Raw genomic sequence first — 17,183 nt, forward strand, 5'->3', positions numbered from 1 at the left:
CACTACCTGCTCTATACTGGAGCATACGTACCTTCAGAAAAAGGCCTTATTACCAAGCGAAGTCTTCTACTTCTGAAACTCATTTCTTTTGAAAAGAGAGAGCCGAAACCAAGCATACTACACAGAGTGAGGTGGTTTGAATAAGAATGGCCCCATAGGCCCATAGGTTTGAATGCTTAGTCACCAGGGAGTGGCACTATTTGAAAGGATTAGAAGGATTAGGAGGTGTGGCCTTGTTAGCAGAGGTTTGTCACTGGGCGTGGGCTCTGAGGTTTCAAAAACCCATGCCAGGCCCAATGTCTCCCTCTCTGCCTACAGATCAGGATGTAGCTCTCAAGTACTTCTCCACCATGTCTGCCTGCATGCTGCTATGTTCTCTGCCATGATGATAATGGACTAAACCTCTGAAACTGTAAGCCAGCCCCTAGTAAATGGTTTCTTTTGTAAGAGTTGTCTTGGTCATGACATCTCTTCACAGCTATAAGACAGTAACTGAGACACATGAGTTCCCTGCCCCCAAATGGCCACACAAGGGAGTCCCTCAGGGTCATCCTGGAAGGCACATGAAGGCCAATGCAACTGTGTGCGTTCGGTTTTAGCCAAAATGTAGGGACAGGCTACATATAAAGCCGGCATTGGAACCTGGAAGCATTATCTACATGGTACTAGCTTAACACCTGTGCAAAATACAACTATCAAGTGGGTCACAGAGGCCTGACCAAGGTTACAGGAAATGTGTGGCAGAATCAGGTTCCCTGCAAGGAAACCTTGGGAAGCCACTGAGTAGAGCCGCTTGGAACGTGAAGCTTGCAGAGGAGACTCCTGAGTACCAGAGATGGCGGGGCTCAGGATATCAGCCAAGGAAAGCGGTAGGTGTGGAGCAGTGCTAGGCCACGGAAAAGGGTGTGTGATAGAAGCAGCGGAGCTGGAGAGGTGGGGTTGCCCAGCCCAGATGCGGCAGGATTTGGTATTTTCCCTGGCTGGGTTTGATTTGCTTTGAGCCAATTTTTCCTTGTTTCCTTCCCGTTCCCGGCTATTGCAGCGGCCAGGTTTACTCTGTGCCATGGTATGTGGTAAGTTTTGGCTTGATTTTGCAGGAGCTCTGTCTTGGTTTCTGTTTCTGTGATAAAATACCCCGACAAAAACAAATTAGGAGAGAAACGGTTTCTTTTGGTTCACGGTTCCACTCTGTCGTGGTGAGGAAAACTTAACAGCGGGAGTATAACCAGCAGCCCAGTGGTGCACAGCAGTCTGATAGCACAAACAGAGTTACATACAAGTGGAAACAGGCTACAAATCCTCAAACCTCCTCTCAGTGACACGCTTCTTCCAGCAAGGCCACACCTCCTAAAGCTTCCACAACCTTCCCACACAGCACTGCCAGGCTGGGACCAAATATTCAACCATACACGCCTAAGGAGAACAGTTCACATTCTGTTGGAGATTGGTGCTATGGCTTTGATTCGATCAGGAATCTGAGTGTCCAGACTCTGAAGGTTCCTGTCCCCAATTGGTTTTTGATTGATTAATAAAGATGCCAACGGCCAATGGCTGGGCACAGGGCGGGACACTGAGGATGCAGAGAGGAATGGTGCAGTATCACCATGACTCCGAGAAGGATGGGACGCAGGAGCGGCAGAAGATAAAGCCAAACAACCGGGTAAGCGACCACTGACCACTTCCCTGATTGGGCCTGGAGTAGAAGGGGGAGGTTTAGGAGTACCCAGCCTTTGAAGTAGCCAAGGCATGTAAAAATAAGCTTGTGTGTGTGTGTGTGTGTGTGTGTGTGTGTGTGTGTGTGTGTGTGTGTGTGTGTGTGTGTTTCTTTCTCAGATCCAAAGATAGCTCTGGGGTGGGTGTATGTACTCGATCAGCAGGGAGCCAAAGCCGTGAAGGGAAACTCTCACAACACATCCAACCCACACCGGAAACTGCCTTCAGTCAGAGAAGACACTTTGGACTTTTGACCAGAGTTGGGACTTTGAAGGCTAAGGGTCTTTTAGCGATGGACTAAATTGAGTTTTACAATGTGAGATGAGGGGGTCTGGGGGCCGCGGGTGGAATGTTACTCCTTAACGTGCTGTAGTTTGGTGTCATATTGGCAGCATAGTGGTGTCAGCTTACTGGGTTTAGAATCACTGTTGTACTTGGTGGACCCAGGGGGACCCCAAAGAAAAGGGGAAAGGAGGATTGTAGGAGCCAGAGAGGTCAAGGATACCATGAGAACACGGCCCACAGAATCAACTATGCAGGGTTCATGGAAACTGAAGTGACAAACATGGACCCTGTATGTGTCTGAGCTAGGTCTTCTGCATATGCCTGCGGCTGTGTAGCTTGGTGTTCTTGTAGGACTTCCAGCAGTGGGAGTGGGGCTGTGTCTGACGCTTTCGCCTGCACTTGGGACTCTTCCTCCCACTGGGTTGCCACGTTCAGCCGTATATAAGGGTATATACCACTCTTGCTGTATCTTCTTAGGCCATGTTCAGTGGATGTCCCTGGGAGGCCCGCCACACCTCCTGTTTTTAATAAGGAAACAAAGGAGGAGTGGATCTGTGGGAGAGGGGAGGTGGTGGGGAGGAATTGGGAGGAGTGGAGACAGAGGAAACTGTGTTGGGGTGTAATGTATAAAAGAAGAATCAAAGTTAAAAGAGAAGCACTGTTGCCTGTAGCAACACTGGGAGGACAGAACCGTTTAAGCCCTCTGACTTCAGACATGGAACGACAGGATTGGGAGCTTGTTCTGTTGGGTTTGGGTCTTGCTTAGGTCTAGTATTTCCCATAATGCCCCTTTCCTCCCTTTAGAAATAGTACAGAAGTTGTTCTTTGATTCTACAGAGGGTTACAGTTAAGAGAATGCCTTGAGTCTCAAAAGAGACTTTAGACTTTTACACCGTGTCAAGACTGTGGTAGACTATGGGGACTTTTGAATTGGACTGGATGCATTTTCATTATGATATGGCTACAAGCCTAAGGAGGGCAGAGAATGGGATGTGGTGCTCTGAATGATGATGACCCCCATAGTTTCATATACTTTAATATTTGGTTCCTCACTGCTGGGTGTGATGATGCATACCTTTAGTCCTAGTACTCTGGAGGCAAAGGTAGGTGGATCTCTGTGAGTTGGAGGCCAGCCTGATCTATAGAGTGAGTTCTAGAAAAGCCAAAGCTGTTACAGAGAGAAACCCTATCTCAACAAAGGAGGAGGAGGAGGAGGAAGAAGAAAAGGAAGGAAAGAAGAAACAGTATTTAAAAAAAAAGGTCTTCAGTTGATGGAACTGTTTTGGAAGGCTTAAGGAGGTGTGTCCTTGTTGGAGAAAGTATGTCACTGGCTTTGAGGTTTCAAAGATTCAAGTAATTTCCAGTCTCTCCTCTCTCTCTCTCTCTCTCTCTCCTCCCTCCCTCTCTCTCTGTTCCTCCCTCTTTCTCCCTCCCTTCTCTCTTCCTCACTCTCTGCGTGTGTATGTGTGTGTGTGGGGGGTTAAAAGGTAAGAAAGTGGGGGCTGGAGAGATGGCTCAGCAGTTAAGAGCACTGACTGCTTTTCTGAAGGTTCTGAGTTCAAATCCCAGCAACCACATGGTGGCTCACAACCGTCTGTAATGACATCTGATGCCCTCTTCTGAAGACAGCAACAGTGCGCTTAGATATAATAATAAATATAATATAAATCTTTTTTTAAAAAAAAGGTAAGAAAGTGGATGACAAAGTGTACGCACAGTAAACTCAGAGTTAGATGGAGATAAACTCATAAAAGGGAAGCAGGAGAAGTGACTTGAAGGTAGATTGTCAGCCTAGCATCCACCAGTAACAGTGCCTCAACCTTGAGCACTTGACCCAATAGCTGATCCTCCAAGAGGAGGAGGAACTGGGCCTACGTTCAACCTTAGAGCACCTAGAAGAACGAAGGAGAAGGGGGAGAAAGAGTCCATTGTCCCTGAGGGTAGAAGCCTGGACTGGTTGGTCACTAGCTTCGATTCCGTACAGTAGGTGCTCAATTGACAAGTCGAGTGTTCTACTGTTCTGATACGTTCCATAGAGTCTTACACAATTTTGCTTGCGAAGTGCTCTGCAGCTCTCTGTGCAGCTTCGGAGCCTTTGCACACCCTGTATCTAACATTGTGTATACTCCATCCTTGTGTCTATAGAGACAGGACCGAGCCTGGTACCAGGCAGGGGCACTTAAATATTGAAAGACTGAATGAATGCGCGATCGCCTTTGTCTATTGTGTAGAGTGGAAGAAGCGGAGACACGCGGGACCCTCCCTATTCACTGTGGTCCACCCTCTGGAATCAAAGCATCTTTCTGGGAGGGAAGAGGGGCTTGGGGCTGCCCTCCAGCCTCTCGCTGACCTCTCAAAAACCGCGCTTTCCTGGATACAGAACTCAGTCCTCCAAACCCGGTCATCTGACTCTCGCTGCCAGCTCCCCCGCCGTCTCCCAACCCTTGCAGCCTCACAATGGTTCAGCCCTTCCCTATTTAGAGCGAGTAAGGTTGGACCACTGCTCGCACAATGGGGGGAGCCCGAGGCGCGGCGGAGGGATCCCTCTGGAGCGTTCCGACGGGAGGCGCCCATTGGTCGCGAGTGCACACGGCCGTCGCTGATTAGTCCGCCCGGGACGCCGGCCCCGCCCAAGTCCCGGAGGCCCAGGGAGAAGCCGGGCGGAGTTTCGAGAGGACCGAGCAGGGCGCGCGCGGTGGCGGCGGCGCAGGTGAGTGTCCCCCGCCCGGGGGGCGGCCTCCAGGGCGTGGAGCCGTGGCGGTGGGGTGGAGCTGGCCGCGTCGGGACCCCAAACACGGACCCCTCCCCGCTGGCCGGGCCTCCCGTCCGCCTCTGCTCTCTGCTCCCAGGACGCTCCCTGTTGGTGGTGGGTCAGTGTTCCCGACCCTTCCCAGGCCTCTTCCCAAAGCTGGCTGGGGGGAACACCGAGACCCAGGTCGGGATAACAGTAACAACCGCAGCACTAGTTTAATGACTCCCCCTCGCAAGCCCGGATCGGTGTTTCCTCGTCCGGCGCTTATGCTGCACAGCTCAGTTGAATCAAAACACCCTCCTGGGAGGGGTTATTAACTTGTTTTAGAAGTGAGGCACTAGTGCCAGAGAGGTGGAGTAACTTACTCAAGGTCACACAGCTAGTAAATGACCCATGGGGCTTAGGGACCCGTATCCTTTGAGTCCAGAAACTAGTCCCAGAGATCAGCCCCTAGACTCACGCCCACCGCCACCCCCATATTCACTTCGGAGCCGCACCTGCTGGGTTTTGCTTTCCTCTCCTCGCCCACGGGTCACTAGACAGCTTCCAGGTTGCCCTCGTGTCCCTTCTCTGAGCTGGAGAGGCAAGGCCCAAATACCATGGGTCGTTTAACCCCATTTCCTTTCCACCTACCCTGTCCACTCTCCACTGTTAAAGGGATGACTGGAAGTATAGAGACTTGGTGTCTGGGGAGCGCGGGGGCTACAGGCGGCCAAGACCGGTCAAGCTGTGCATTCACGCCCCTCAGCCCCCGCCCCGGAAACACTGGAGAGATGAAACCTTCAGGATCCGGTTTTTCAAGAATGAATCAGAAGCTCCTGCCTTCCTCCCCGAAGCAATGCTGTGCCCGGGGTTAGGAGGGAGGGACGACCGGGGCAGGTGTGGTGTCCCCTAAGCCAGGCGTTATCTGAGCCCCTGGAACAACCCGTTTCCTGCTCCCCCCACTTGGCTTTTCTGTGACTGCGGGGGTTGCAGAGTTTCAGGCCCTTTTTGGGATGAGAGTGCTGGACTCCGGAAATCCATCCAACCCACTTCCCTTCAGCTCCTTGCAGACAGACTGGAGAGACGCACACACTTAGCTCTCTAGCAGTCATGTTGTGGGGGTTTGAACCACAGGCAGTCGGGGATGTAAGACATTCATTCTACAATTCAGCCCTTGTGGAACCCGACCGAGGTTTCACACGCTAGGCAGGTGCCCTACGCCTGAACTACACACCCATCACCTACAGATACTGAGCAGCCACTGTGCCTGACAGCATATTTTGCTTAGAGGACTCCAAACACGGGACAGAATTTCCTGCAGTCTGGTAGGGAACAGACAACCAGGTAACAGGCAGCCATTGTAGATCCTTGTAAGAAGTGCTGCGTGGTCTCAGCATCACTGGGCACCAGGGTCCTGGAAAACACACACACACACACACACACAAAACCTGGGCAGAGCAAAGCGTCCAATAGCGACACAAGTAATAAAGCTAGAGATGTGATTCACGGGAGTTTGCTATGCCTGGTACACAGGACATATCTATCTATCTATCTATCTTCCCTCCCTCCCTCCCTCCCTCCCTCCCTCCCTCCCTCCCTCCCTCCCTCCCTCCCTCCCTCCCTCCCTCCCTCCCTCCTTTCTTTCTTTCTTTCTTTCTTTCTTTCTTTCTTTCTTTCTTTCTTTCTTTCTTTCTTTCTTTCTTGTTTTCCCCTATACTGTGGGATCCCTTTGTCAGGTCAAATACATAATATGAATGTTACCATCTGGTTTACATTCTGAAATAGAGACGCAGGTGCTGGAGAACACATACTGGGAGTTTGATGCCCAGCACCCACGTGGTCCAGGCTCACAAGTGGTTCAGACAGACAGACATGCAGTCTCATTCGCATAAAAAAACAAAAAAACAAACTTAGAAACTAGAGACATAAAGATCAATAACTGCCGAGAGCTTGGAAGATGAGCTATGTTGTCAGGGTAGCATATAAGTTCATAGGCCTAAGTCCTGTAGACCATGGGAAACTCTTCAGTGGGCTGAGGCAAGCCAGCTGCCTGGAGAATTCTGGAAAAGGCCTTGCCAGGCGTAGGAACTGGGGTGCTCTTGGGCCAGGCGTAGGAACTGGGGTGCTCTTGGGCCAGGGAAGGGAGGATGTAAGGTTCTGGAGGCGTGGCTCAGCGGTACAGCCCCTGCCTAAAATCAGTCAGTGAGGCGTGGAGGAGGGGGCATGGCTCATCAGTAGAGTACCCACCCTCCTTGCAGATAAAAGGTACTAGTTTCCCTTGCAAATAATAACATTTCCTGAACTGATGAGCACTTCCACATCCCAGAAGTTACCCCGAGAAATGTGACTTCTGCCAGATTTTCAGATGCGGAAACTGGGGCCTCATGAAGTTAAGCAGCTTGGCTTTGTCTGTGCCACTGTTAAGTGGCAAGGGTGGGGCTTGCATCCAGGCCACCACACCACACCTCAGGGTCTTCAGTTCTAATTCTTGAGCCATTCATTTTCCTCAGAACAAAACCCATACAGAAGCCATGTAGACAGAGGAGGTAGCTCATGTGGTAGAGTGCTTGCTGGGCCAGCAGAATTTGACAGTCAGGACCCACATGGAAGTGCCAGGCATGGTGGCTTGCTGTTGTTACCCCAGCACTGGGGACATAAACAGGAAGATGTGTGGGGCTCATTGGCCAGCTGACCTAAGTGGAGGACTCAGTCCCAGGAGAGACCCTGTCTCAGACAAAGTAGGGCTGGGGATACGGGCTATAACTTAGTGCTAGAGTCTTTGCCTAGCATATGGGAGACTCTGAGTTGACTTCCCAGTGTAAATAGAGTGGGCACACTGGCGAGATGGCTCAGCAAAGTAAAGGCCCCTGCTGCCAAGCTGGGACCTGAGTTTGATCCTTGGGACCCACATGGTAGAGGAAAGCACTGACTCCTACAGTTTCTGCACTCACATTGTGGCAACACACGTGCACACAAGTGTGATTTTTGGTTTTTTGTTCTTGTTTTTTTCGTTTTTGTTTTTGTTTTGAGACAGGGTCTCACTGCGTAGTTCTGGTTGTCCAAGAACTTGCCGTGTTCTTGCTGTGTTAACCAACCTAGCCTCAGAGTGATCATTTTTTATGTGTGTGGATGGGTCACCAGCACTCATGCCTGTGCTCTCAAGAGGGCGTCAGATTCTCCCTGAAGCTGGAGTTAGAGACAGTTATGAGCTGCCATGTAGATGCTGAGATTCGAACCCAGGTCCTTTGGGAGACTAGGCAATGCTCTTGACCGCTGAACCAGCTTCAGTAAAATTTTTAAGCAAAGTAATGACTCTTGGAGAACAGTAGCCAAGGTCGGCCTCTAACCTCCAAATGTGCCTGCACATCCATGAATGAGCACATAGGGCCTGGAGACATGGCTCGGCCATTGAGAGTGCTTGAAGCTCTTCTCGGGAATCGGAATTTGGTTCCCAGCACCCATGGTGGGCAGAAGGTGAGATGGCTCGGTGGGTAAAGGCAGTTGCCGCCAAACTTGGTGACCTGAGTTTGACCTCCAGGACCAACATGGTGGAGGGAAAGAAGTAAGTCAGCTAAGTTGTTCTCTGAGGCGTGCACACATACACATCAGGTAGATAAGTGTAAACAAAATGCTTAAGTTGATGAAAAAGAAAACGGGTGGTGGTGCACGCCCTTAATCCCCGCAGATCTCTGAGTTCGAGGCCAGCCTGGTGTATAAAGCTCGAGTCCCAGAACAGCCTACACAGAGAAACCCTGTCTCGAAACCAAAAACAAAGTAACAGAGAGTTAACAGGCAATTCACAAAAAAGCCAATCAAGAACATTAAAGATGTATAAGAAGGCATCGGGCACTATTGATTATCCCAGAGTACAAAAGCAAATGGACAGAGAGTAGTCGCAGCGCCCCCTGCCAGGCAATGTGCTGCCAGCAAGATAAGGGTCAGGAGCAGGGCGTGTGATCTGGGGAGATGGCCTGTGCTGCTCTGTGCAGCCAGTGTTCCCCATACTGAGGGGCAGACATTAGTGACAGAGCTCTCCCTTAGCAGTGGACAAAGACATAAAATACCCATCCCAGCTGAAGGGTAAGGGAGGGTGCGGGCAGCTAGCTCTGGCCTAACTATCTGAGCAGCAGCATGGAAGAGGCCCCAGCGGCTAAGGAAGAGCAGGCCACGTGGGCATAAATGACAGTGGGTGCCTGGGGGATCAGAGCAGAGAAGGAAGTGACTGTTTATAGGGTCATTCTGGCTGCTGTCTTGACAGGAAACTGGAGGGTAACCGGAAGCCTGAAGACCCAGAGGCCGCTTGTTGTGTGGATGAGTGGGATGGATAGCGTTCCGGAAGTGAGAAGAGAGCATGGCTGAGCAGGGAACCCTCTCAGGAGGATGTGAACCAGCCAGCTGGGTGCCCTTCCTCAGGAGAGGCTCTGCAGAGCACAGGCAGTTCCTAGTCCACAGGAAGTGGAGTTTGGTACGGAAGCTGAGGAGGAGGAGGATCAGGAGTTCAAGGCCAGCCTATGCTACTTAGTGTGACCCTGCCTCAAAATAAGAGAGATGAATTTAGCCAGGTGTGGTAATGTACACCTGTGTCCCTAGCACTCTGGAGGATGAGGCGGGGATCACAAGTTCAAGGTCAACTTTGGCTATAGCAAGTTTGAGGCCAGCCTGAGCTACCTGGTGGGGGAGGGGGAAGACAAGAAGGTGAAATGTCCCTGAGGATCTGTGTCAGGCCAAGGAACTCCCTGGGGTATTGCAAATGAAGCACCCTTGAGGGAGCTTGTGTTGTGGCTTTTTTTTTTTTTGCTTTGGACAACAAGTGACTTGAAAATGAAATCAGGGTCTGGGTGTGGTCCATGATTATTTACCTAGTGTTCAAGAGGCCTAGCCCCATCCCAGCACTACCAGAAGAAAAATGCCACCTTCTCTTGCCCCCCTTTCTCCTCCCTCCCTCCCTCCCTCCTTCCGTCCACTCCAGCCACACCCTTCAGAGATGCGCTGAATGTGAAGTTCTTTACTACAGGGCTCTGTGCCTTCCCAGCTACCTAGAATATTCTTATCCTGGAGGGATGATGTGTGGGAGGGAGGTCCTAGAGATGGGACCAGGGCTTCTCTAACACCAGGCTTTTACTGCTGCTGGTCCACACGAAGTCTATGGTCAGCCCCAGCTGGTTTATTGTAGCTCTCGTAAGTAAATCAGAAAAATAGCTTTCTTCCCAGAGATGGGCCAAAGTAGGGGTATGGCTCAGCAGGCAGCTGTGGGCTGAAGTTCACCCCATTTGCCACCTTAATACCTACTACATCTACTTTGTGGTAAACAGATTGTACATCCAGTATGATGCTGCTAATCAGGGCTGGGCATGGCAGCATGTGCTGAAAGTCAGATACTTGGAGGCTGAGGCAGGAGGATCATTCGCCAGAAACTCAAGACTAATCTAGATACTATAGCAGGACTTTGCCTAAAAAATATATAAAATGAACCTGGGGAGGGGGAAATAAACACCCCTTTAATCCCAGCACTAGGGAGGCAGAGGCAGGAAGATCTCTGAGTGTGAGGCCAGCCTGGTCTACAGAGTGAGTTCCAGGACAGCCAGGAATTATTACTATTATTATTATTATTAAAAATTAATTATAAATAAAATAAGTGCATGAATATAGTAAGTACTGCCCCCTAAAATGTTTGCTTGCTAGATGGAGGGAGAGAGAAAAAAAAGAGGAGCAGCTCAGAGACCAGTGCTGCTGCTCTGGTGAGGACCAGCATTGCCGGGGCTAGCCCAAGGCGGGGGGGGGGGGGCGGCAGGGGGATCATTGAGAGGCCCTGCCTGCCTCAAAGGACTAAGGGGGAGAGCAACTGGGGACACCACTGCTTCCTTTAGCCTCTGTCACAGGAGCACACACGCGCTTTTTTGGTGGGTGCTGGAGGCCGGGGACAGGCTTTCTCTTCGTAGCTCTGGCTGGCTTGGAACCATAAGGGCAGGCAGGCCTGGAAGTGCCAAGCAGGGTGCTGGAGCAGCAGCTGAGAGCTTACATTTTATTCAGAGGCGTCAAGTAGAGACAGACAGACTGACTGACTGACTGACTGGCAGGCCTGGGGTGGGCTTTTGACACCTCAAAACCCACCCTCTAATGACACATTTCTCCAGACAGTCTATTAAGCAGGAACCAGGCATTCACATCTGTGAGTCTATGAGGCATTCTCTTGTAGACCACCACAGCTTCAGTTACTAAGGAGCCCGAGGACATCACCACAGCCAGCCATCGCTGATCCCTCTGTGTAGGGAGGATCTTACCCCAGTAATTAAATGTTTCTATGAGGATGTGTCACATGCCTCTTTCTGCTACAACTCAGGGGCAGAACCAGTCATCTGCCAGCCCTGTCCCAAGGGGCGTGACAGGGACCATGCACTCTGCTTTGAAGGAGAGACTCAGAAGGGTTTTGTTTCTCTCTCTCTCTCTCTCTCTCTCTCTCTCTCTCTCTCTCTTTGTGTGTGTGTGTGACACCTGTGCAGGTGCAAATGTCTATGGAGGCTGGAGGACAACTTCAGGTGTCCCTCCTCAGGAGCTGTCCACTTTGGTTTTATTAGTAGTAGTAGTATTATTGCATGTGTTTGTTTTGTGTGCACATGTCTTTGTGTGTAGGTACACATAGCCCAGTGCACAGGTAAAGGTCAGATGACAACTATAGGCTCTCCCCTTCCACGTGAGCCCAGGTACTCAAACTCAGGCATGCAGGGGTGATAGTAAATTACCTTTACCCACAAGCCATCTTGCTAGCCTCCCTCCTTGTTTTTTGAGACAGGGTTTCTCAATGGCCTGGAACTCACTAAGTAGGCTAGGTTGGCATTGAACCCTAGGGATTCTTTTTCTCTCCAGCTCTGGGATTACAAGCGCATCTTACCACATCTGTTTTCCTTGTTTGTTTGTTTGTTTTTTCGAGACAGGGTTTCTCTGTGTAGCCCTGGCTGTCCTGGAACTCACTCTGTAAACCAGGCTGGCCTCGAACTCAGAAATCCCCCTGCCTCTGCCTTCCGAGTGCTGGGATTAAAGGTGTGCGCCACCACGCCCGGCCACATCTGCTTTCTTACATAAACCAGATCCAAACTCAGGTTTTTTGCACATAGCATTAATGAAGGAAGCCGATAGAAAAAATGAAAAGAAGCTGGGTGTGGTGTTTCCATCTGTCTTCTCAGCATTTGAGAAGCCGAGGCAGGAGTTTGTGAGTTCTGGGCCAGCCTGGACTACAAATTGAGAGCCTTTTTCAGAGACATGGAAAGCAAAGGACAGTGCCAGTGCCTTATCCTCCCTTCAGGGAGTGCGCAGCAGGTGTGGTCAGAGCTGGACGCCTCAGGGACCTCATGGGAATGAGGATTGAATGAGGTCACAGCCAGTAGTGTGGGCTTGTAAATAGGTATCTCTGTGGGGATTATAGCTGTGCAGTGTGATGCTGGGATGAAACCTGGTCGTCATTAGCACGTGCTCCACCCATGAGCTGCGCCCCAGCATCTGGGCTGTCTCTAGAGTCAGCTCTCTAGCTTCACATCAGCTCTGGGTGCCCAGATGGAATCCACTATACACAGAAAATACTTGGGCAAGGCAGATGGGCTGCTCTATTCCTGTAATCGCATCGACTCTGAGGTCTGAGGCAGGAGGACTGCAAGTTCACGGGTAGCCTGAGCAACTAAGAGATAACTACTCAAAATAAAAAAGTAAGAAGCAGTCTAGGTATGTGGGTCCACATGTACAAAGCCAAAACCAAACCCGGGAGGGAGGGAGAAGTGGTTGATTCGGGGAGAGCCCTGTGCCTATGCTGAACATGGACAGAATCTTTTGTTGTTAGTCTTTAAACAACACAGAGGAGCTAGTTTTCATAGCTTTAAGAGTGTAGAGCTTACTCCAGTGTATGGGAGAAGCTGCAGCTCCGTGGACAGTGCCAGCCAATCAGGGGCGGTGCAAGCCTCAGCAGAATGCAAGTTCAGCACAGCTTGATTCAGGCGGCAGTGTTCTGGAGGTATCCTGGCACCCGTGCTCGGGAGCGGGATTCTCAACAGCTACATGATGCTCAGTGATAGAGCACCTGACCAGCCTGCACCAGACCCCCGGGTTAAGGAACCCTGCTCTGCAAAGCACAACCATGTTAGTTGATGTTGATACCATGTGGTGGTGATGGGTGGCACTCAGAGAATGAAGCCCGGTTCCCTTTCTGCAGGTCTCCCAGCCAGAGTCCCCACTTCTGGCTGCTCATGCCACTGGGACTGGGGCGAAGGAAGAAAGCACCGCCTCTGGTGGAAAATGAGGAGGCGGAGCCAAGCCGGAGTGGGCTGGGTGTTGGGGAGCCTGGGCCCCTGGGTGGGAGCGCAGCAGGAGAATCCCAGATGGGCTTGCCCCCACCTCCTGCTGCCCTCCGGCCTCGCCTCGTGTTCCATACCCAGCTGGCCCACGGCAGCCCCACAGGCCGCATCGAGGGCTTCACTAATGTCAAGGAGCTGTACGGCAAGATCGCTGAGGCCTTCCGACTACCAGCTGCTGAGGTATCAGGACCAAGGTCCCTTAAGAGCAAGCCACAGGCCTGGCCACGTATTCCTATGAGCTAGGGCTCATGTTCCTCGCAGGCCAGCAGCCGCTGAATCTGAGAGGCGTGGCTACCGGAGGATACTGAGTTCTTACCAGGCCTTGAGAGGCTTGTACTCTAGTAGGTGGGGGTTGGGGATGTGTGTTCCCAACAGGCCTTATGAGGCTCGGAGGTTGTATTGCCCATTAGGTCTGAAGTAGCCTGTGTCCTGGTAGGTTGTGGAGGACTGACAGACACGTGGTAGCTGGGTTTCCATAAGGTATTAGGAGGCTTGTGCCCCCAAACACTGGGAGCTGGAGGTCAGGAGCAGCTTCTATTTCTCCATGATGCCCTGGAGGCATGACTCCAAGCTCGAAGCTGAGAAGCCGCAGGGTGGGAGGGCGACAGTGGGGCAGAGATTCAAGTAGAGGCGGGTAGGAAGGCTGGGTGGGAGTCTAGGGTCCATTCACTCCTCAGTAGGTATCAAGTGCTCTCTGTATATCAAGCTAGCTCTGAGTTTTACCACGACAGAAATCCTGCTCGTAGTATGTGGACCTCTCCTTGGCCCTGGGTGTCACCAGTCCCTAGGGTAGGGATGTGTTGGGAAAGAAGACCCAGGGAGGAAGGCATGAGCATCCTGCCCTACCTCTGCAGGTGATGTTCTGCACCCTCAACACCCACAAAGTGGACATGGACAAACTCCTGGGGGGCCAGATCGGCCTGGAAGACTTCATCTTTGCCCATGTGAAGGGGCAGCGCAAAGAGGTGGAAGTGTTCAAGTCGGAGGAGGCTCTGGGGCTCACCATCACCGACAACGGGGCCGGCTACGCCTTCATTAAGGTGCCCGGGTGGGTGGCACACCCTTAGTCAGTGGCCAGGGTCTGTAATGGGACCTAGAGTGGAGCTTCCAGGGTTGATGCCTGCCCCTCCACAGCGCATCAAGGAAGGCAGTGTGATTGACCACATTCAGCTCATCAGCGTGGGGGACATGATTGAAGCCATCAACGGGCAGAGCCTGCTGGGCTGTCGGCATTACGAGGTTGCCAGGCTCCTCAAGGAGCTGCCCCGAGGCCGCACCTTCACCCTCAAACTCACAGAACCTCGAAAGGCCTTTGGTGAGCCATCCTTGCACCCTGGACCACCCACTGGGATGACCTTGAGCTCTTAAGAAATACAGGTGGCAGTCCTGGGAACCACCAGCAGGTGGCGCCCGAGCCTGCAATGCAAAATGGGGACAGCCCCACCCTACCCAAGAACTAAGTGCTGGCTGACAGCCCAGCCTGAAGGAAGTTGTCCCCACACCCGACTTCCAGGAGCCATTAGCCCAGCCAAGTGCCCCCAACCCTGGCCAGCCCCCTCAGCCTGGAGAGGTGAGGCTTGGCTGCTTTGTACAGCTCCTGTGCCCTGCCCCTGTCTCTACCTGGCTTCACTAACTCTCTGGAATGGGCCTGAGGCACCCCTGGTGTGGGTAGAAAGGGCTTATCTGGAATTCAGCAGCTATACTCACGCTTCTCAGCCCTCAATCCTTCAAAGAGAAGCTCCCCTCCATTCTCTCTCCAGCTGCCTTTCTGCATGACCCCCAGCTGCCCCTCACGCTCCATGCAAAGTCCTGCCTTCCTGGAACCCAGCCCCTCTCCCAAGGAGCCTACAGAACCTGGCGATGGCGAGAGGTGGCTGTGTGAAGCCTAGGTACCTGAGTACTGTACTCGCTGTATGCTGAAATTCCCCACTACCTTTACCTCCCACAGATATGATCAGCCAGCGTTCAGCCGGTGGCCACCCTGGTTCAGGCCCACAACTGGGCACTGGCCGAGGGACCCTCCGTCTCCGATCCCGGGGCCCTGCCACCGTGGAGGATCTGGTGAGTGAGCCACCCCTGGCCAGTGACAGCATTCTGATTATGTGAAAGACCCTGGACACCTCTGCTTAAACCTACTCTTCCCAACTTTGAGACCTACCGTGGCCCATCGAGCCTTGGGACTCCTCCCTGTAGAGTAAGAGTCGGTAACTTCTTGTCAGAGCAGACATTAATGATGCAAACAAAAAGCACTGCCAGACATGGGGTTTCAAGCAGGAAGATTCACATTCAAGGGCAGCTCAAACCGTAAGACCTTGTCACCAAGGTCTTAGATGAAAATATATGAAAGCCAGCCCAGGGTGGATACGTACGTATGTAATCCTAGCTACCTGGGAAACTAAGATTTAATGTTCAAAGTTTGGGCAACTTAGAATATGCCTCAATATGAGAATGATCATTTCTGGGTGTTGGGGACTAAAGAGATGGCTTAGCAGTTTAGAGCACGTGTGACTCTTGCAGATCACCCAGGTTCAGTTCCAAGTACCCATAATGGGTGGCTCACAGTCATCTGTTAACTCCAATTCCAGAGGTCCAGTGTTCTGACCTCCACAGGCACCAGGCAGACACTTGTACACATACACATGTGCAACCAAAGCAGTCCTCTACATAAAATAAGTAACGACAAAACCAGGAGCTGGGGATGCAGCTCACTGGTAGAGCTGTTGCTGAGTCCCTGGGAGCCGTCCCCAGCACTTAGGGCATCCAGTGCCTATCACAGTACTGTTGACGTTATTGTGCTGTCTTGTCCCCGCCCTCCACAGCCGTCGGCCTTTGAGGAGAAGGCCATTGAGAAGGTGGATGACTTGCTAGAGAGCTACATGGGGATCAGAGACACGGAGCTGGGTGAGTGGGGCACCCACCCATGCCTGCAAGGTGGGAGTGGGCTTCCAGGTCTCACCCAGGCTGAGTTGAGCCTACACCTCTGCCCATCATGACATCTGTGCCTCCATCTTTTCCAGCTGCCACCATGGTGGAGCTGGGAAAGGACAAAAGGAACCCGGACGAGCTGGCAGAAGCCCTGGATGAGCGGCTCGGTGACTTCGCATTCCCAGATGAATTTGTCTTTGATGTCTGGGGAGCTATCGGGGATGCCAAGGTTGGCCGCTACTAAGACTGGAACTGAACCTGGACCTTGAGATAACCTGGCTTGGCCTGGCTGGGGTTTCCAGGAGGGGTGCCACAGCCGGGACCTGGGCACACAGCCGAGGCTCGTAAATCAGCAGCCTGGGAAAGGCATGGGGTGCAAATGCCCTGTGGTCCTGGCCCCACTCCAATCAGTACCACCACGGTGCCCAGCCTGGTTGGGGTCCCCGGCCAACCCCTGCCGGGTTCCCCACCTACCTCAATAGAGTACTCGCATGGGAGGGACCAACACACTGGGCAGTCACCTCTGTCCCCAACATTTCCCACCATCAGCTGGCAACTGCCCCTTCTGTCCCCCTGGGCCTCAGTTCTCTTTGGGGTCATGACCTCCCTACTTTACTTTTTTTGCTTTGTTTATTTTCAAGACAAAGTCACTATGTAGCTCTGGCTGTCCTGGAACTCATTCTGTAGACCAGGCTGGCCTTGAACTCACAGAGATCCACCTGCATCTGCATTCACAGTGCTGGGATTAAAGGTGTGCGTCACCACTCCCTGCTCTCCCTGCTTTCTTGACACCAGAAATGCAGAATGGCAATAATGCCTTCCCTTGGGCATCTCCCACCTGAGGGGAGCCCTCTCAGTTGGGGTCTGTTACCTCCCATTTGAGTGGACACTGCTGTGAACCCCGGTTCCTTGTCTTTAGACAATGAGGAGGGAGGGGGAGGGAGGCAGTGGGCTTTTGTGTCCACACACCCTCTCTTGGATATAGAGATTTTACTCTGGGAGCTGTTTGGCTCTGGGGAAGGAGGGGTGGCCAGGGAAAGAATGCAGCAGCTGAAATCTATCTCCTGGATTCCAAATTGAATTAGGAATTGGCTGCCCTGCTGCCCCCTCCCCCTGGCTGGAGGCCGTCAAGCTTCCAGGCAGTGCTGGAGTTTCTGGCTGGCTTGGGGTTCAGACCTGGTTCCCCA

The 17,183-nt window shown here is 52.2% G+C and overlaps 1 protein-coding gene across 2 annotated transcripts; it reads left to right on the plus strand.

Annotated features, from left to right (window-relative positions):
* The first annotated feature begins 1,378 nt into the window (after nt 1-1,378).
* Gipc1 (GIPC PDZ domain containing family, member 1) lies at nt 1,379-16,760 on the plus strand. Of its 2 annotated transcripts, XM_030243739.1 has the most exons (8): nt 1,379-1,660; nt 4,144-4,708; nt 12,930-13,251; nt 13,926-14,111; nt 14,206-14,386; nt 15,020-15,132; nt 15,891-15,972; nt 16,089-16,653. In XM_030243739.1, the coding sequence occupies exons 3-8, from the start codon at nt 12,964-12,966 to the stop codon at nt 16,238-16,240; spliced, it is 1,002 nt and encodes a 333-aa protein (XP_030099599.1). In that variant the 5' UTR covers nt 1,379-1,660; nt 4,144-4,708; nt 12,930-12,963; the 3' UTR covers nt 16,241-16,653. The 2 variants fall into 2 exon arrangements, with proteins under 2 accessions (XP_030099599.1, NP_061241.1); NM_018771.3 differs by lacking the exon at nt 1,379-1,660 and having other exon boundaries at nt 4,649-4,708; nt 16,089-16,760.
* The last annotated feature ends 423 nt before the right edge of the window (nt 16,761-17,183 follow it).

This window comes from Mus musculus, chromosome 8 (genome assembly GCF_000001635.26).
Source record: "Mus musculus strain C57BL/6J chromosome 8, GRCm38.p6 C57BL/6J".
In the NCBI taxonomy this organism is placed as follows: domain Eukaryota; kingdom Metazoa; phylum Chordata; class Mammalia; order Rodentia; family Muridae; genus Mus; species Mus musculus.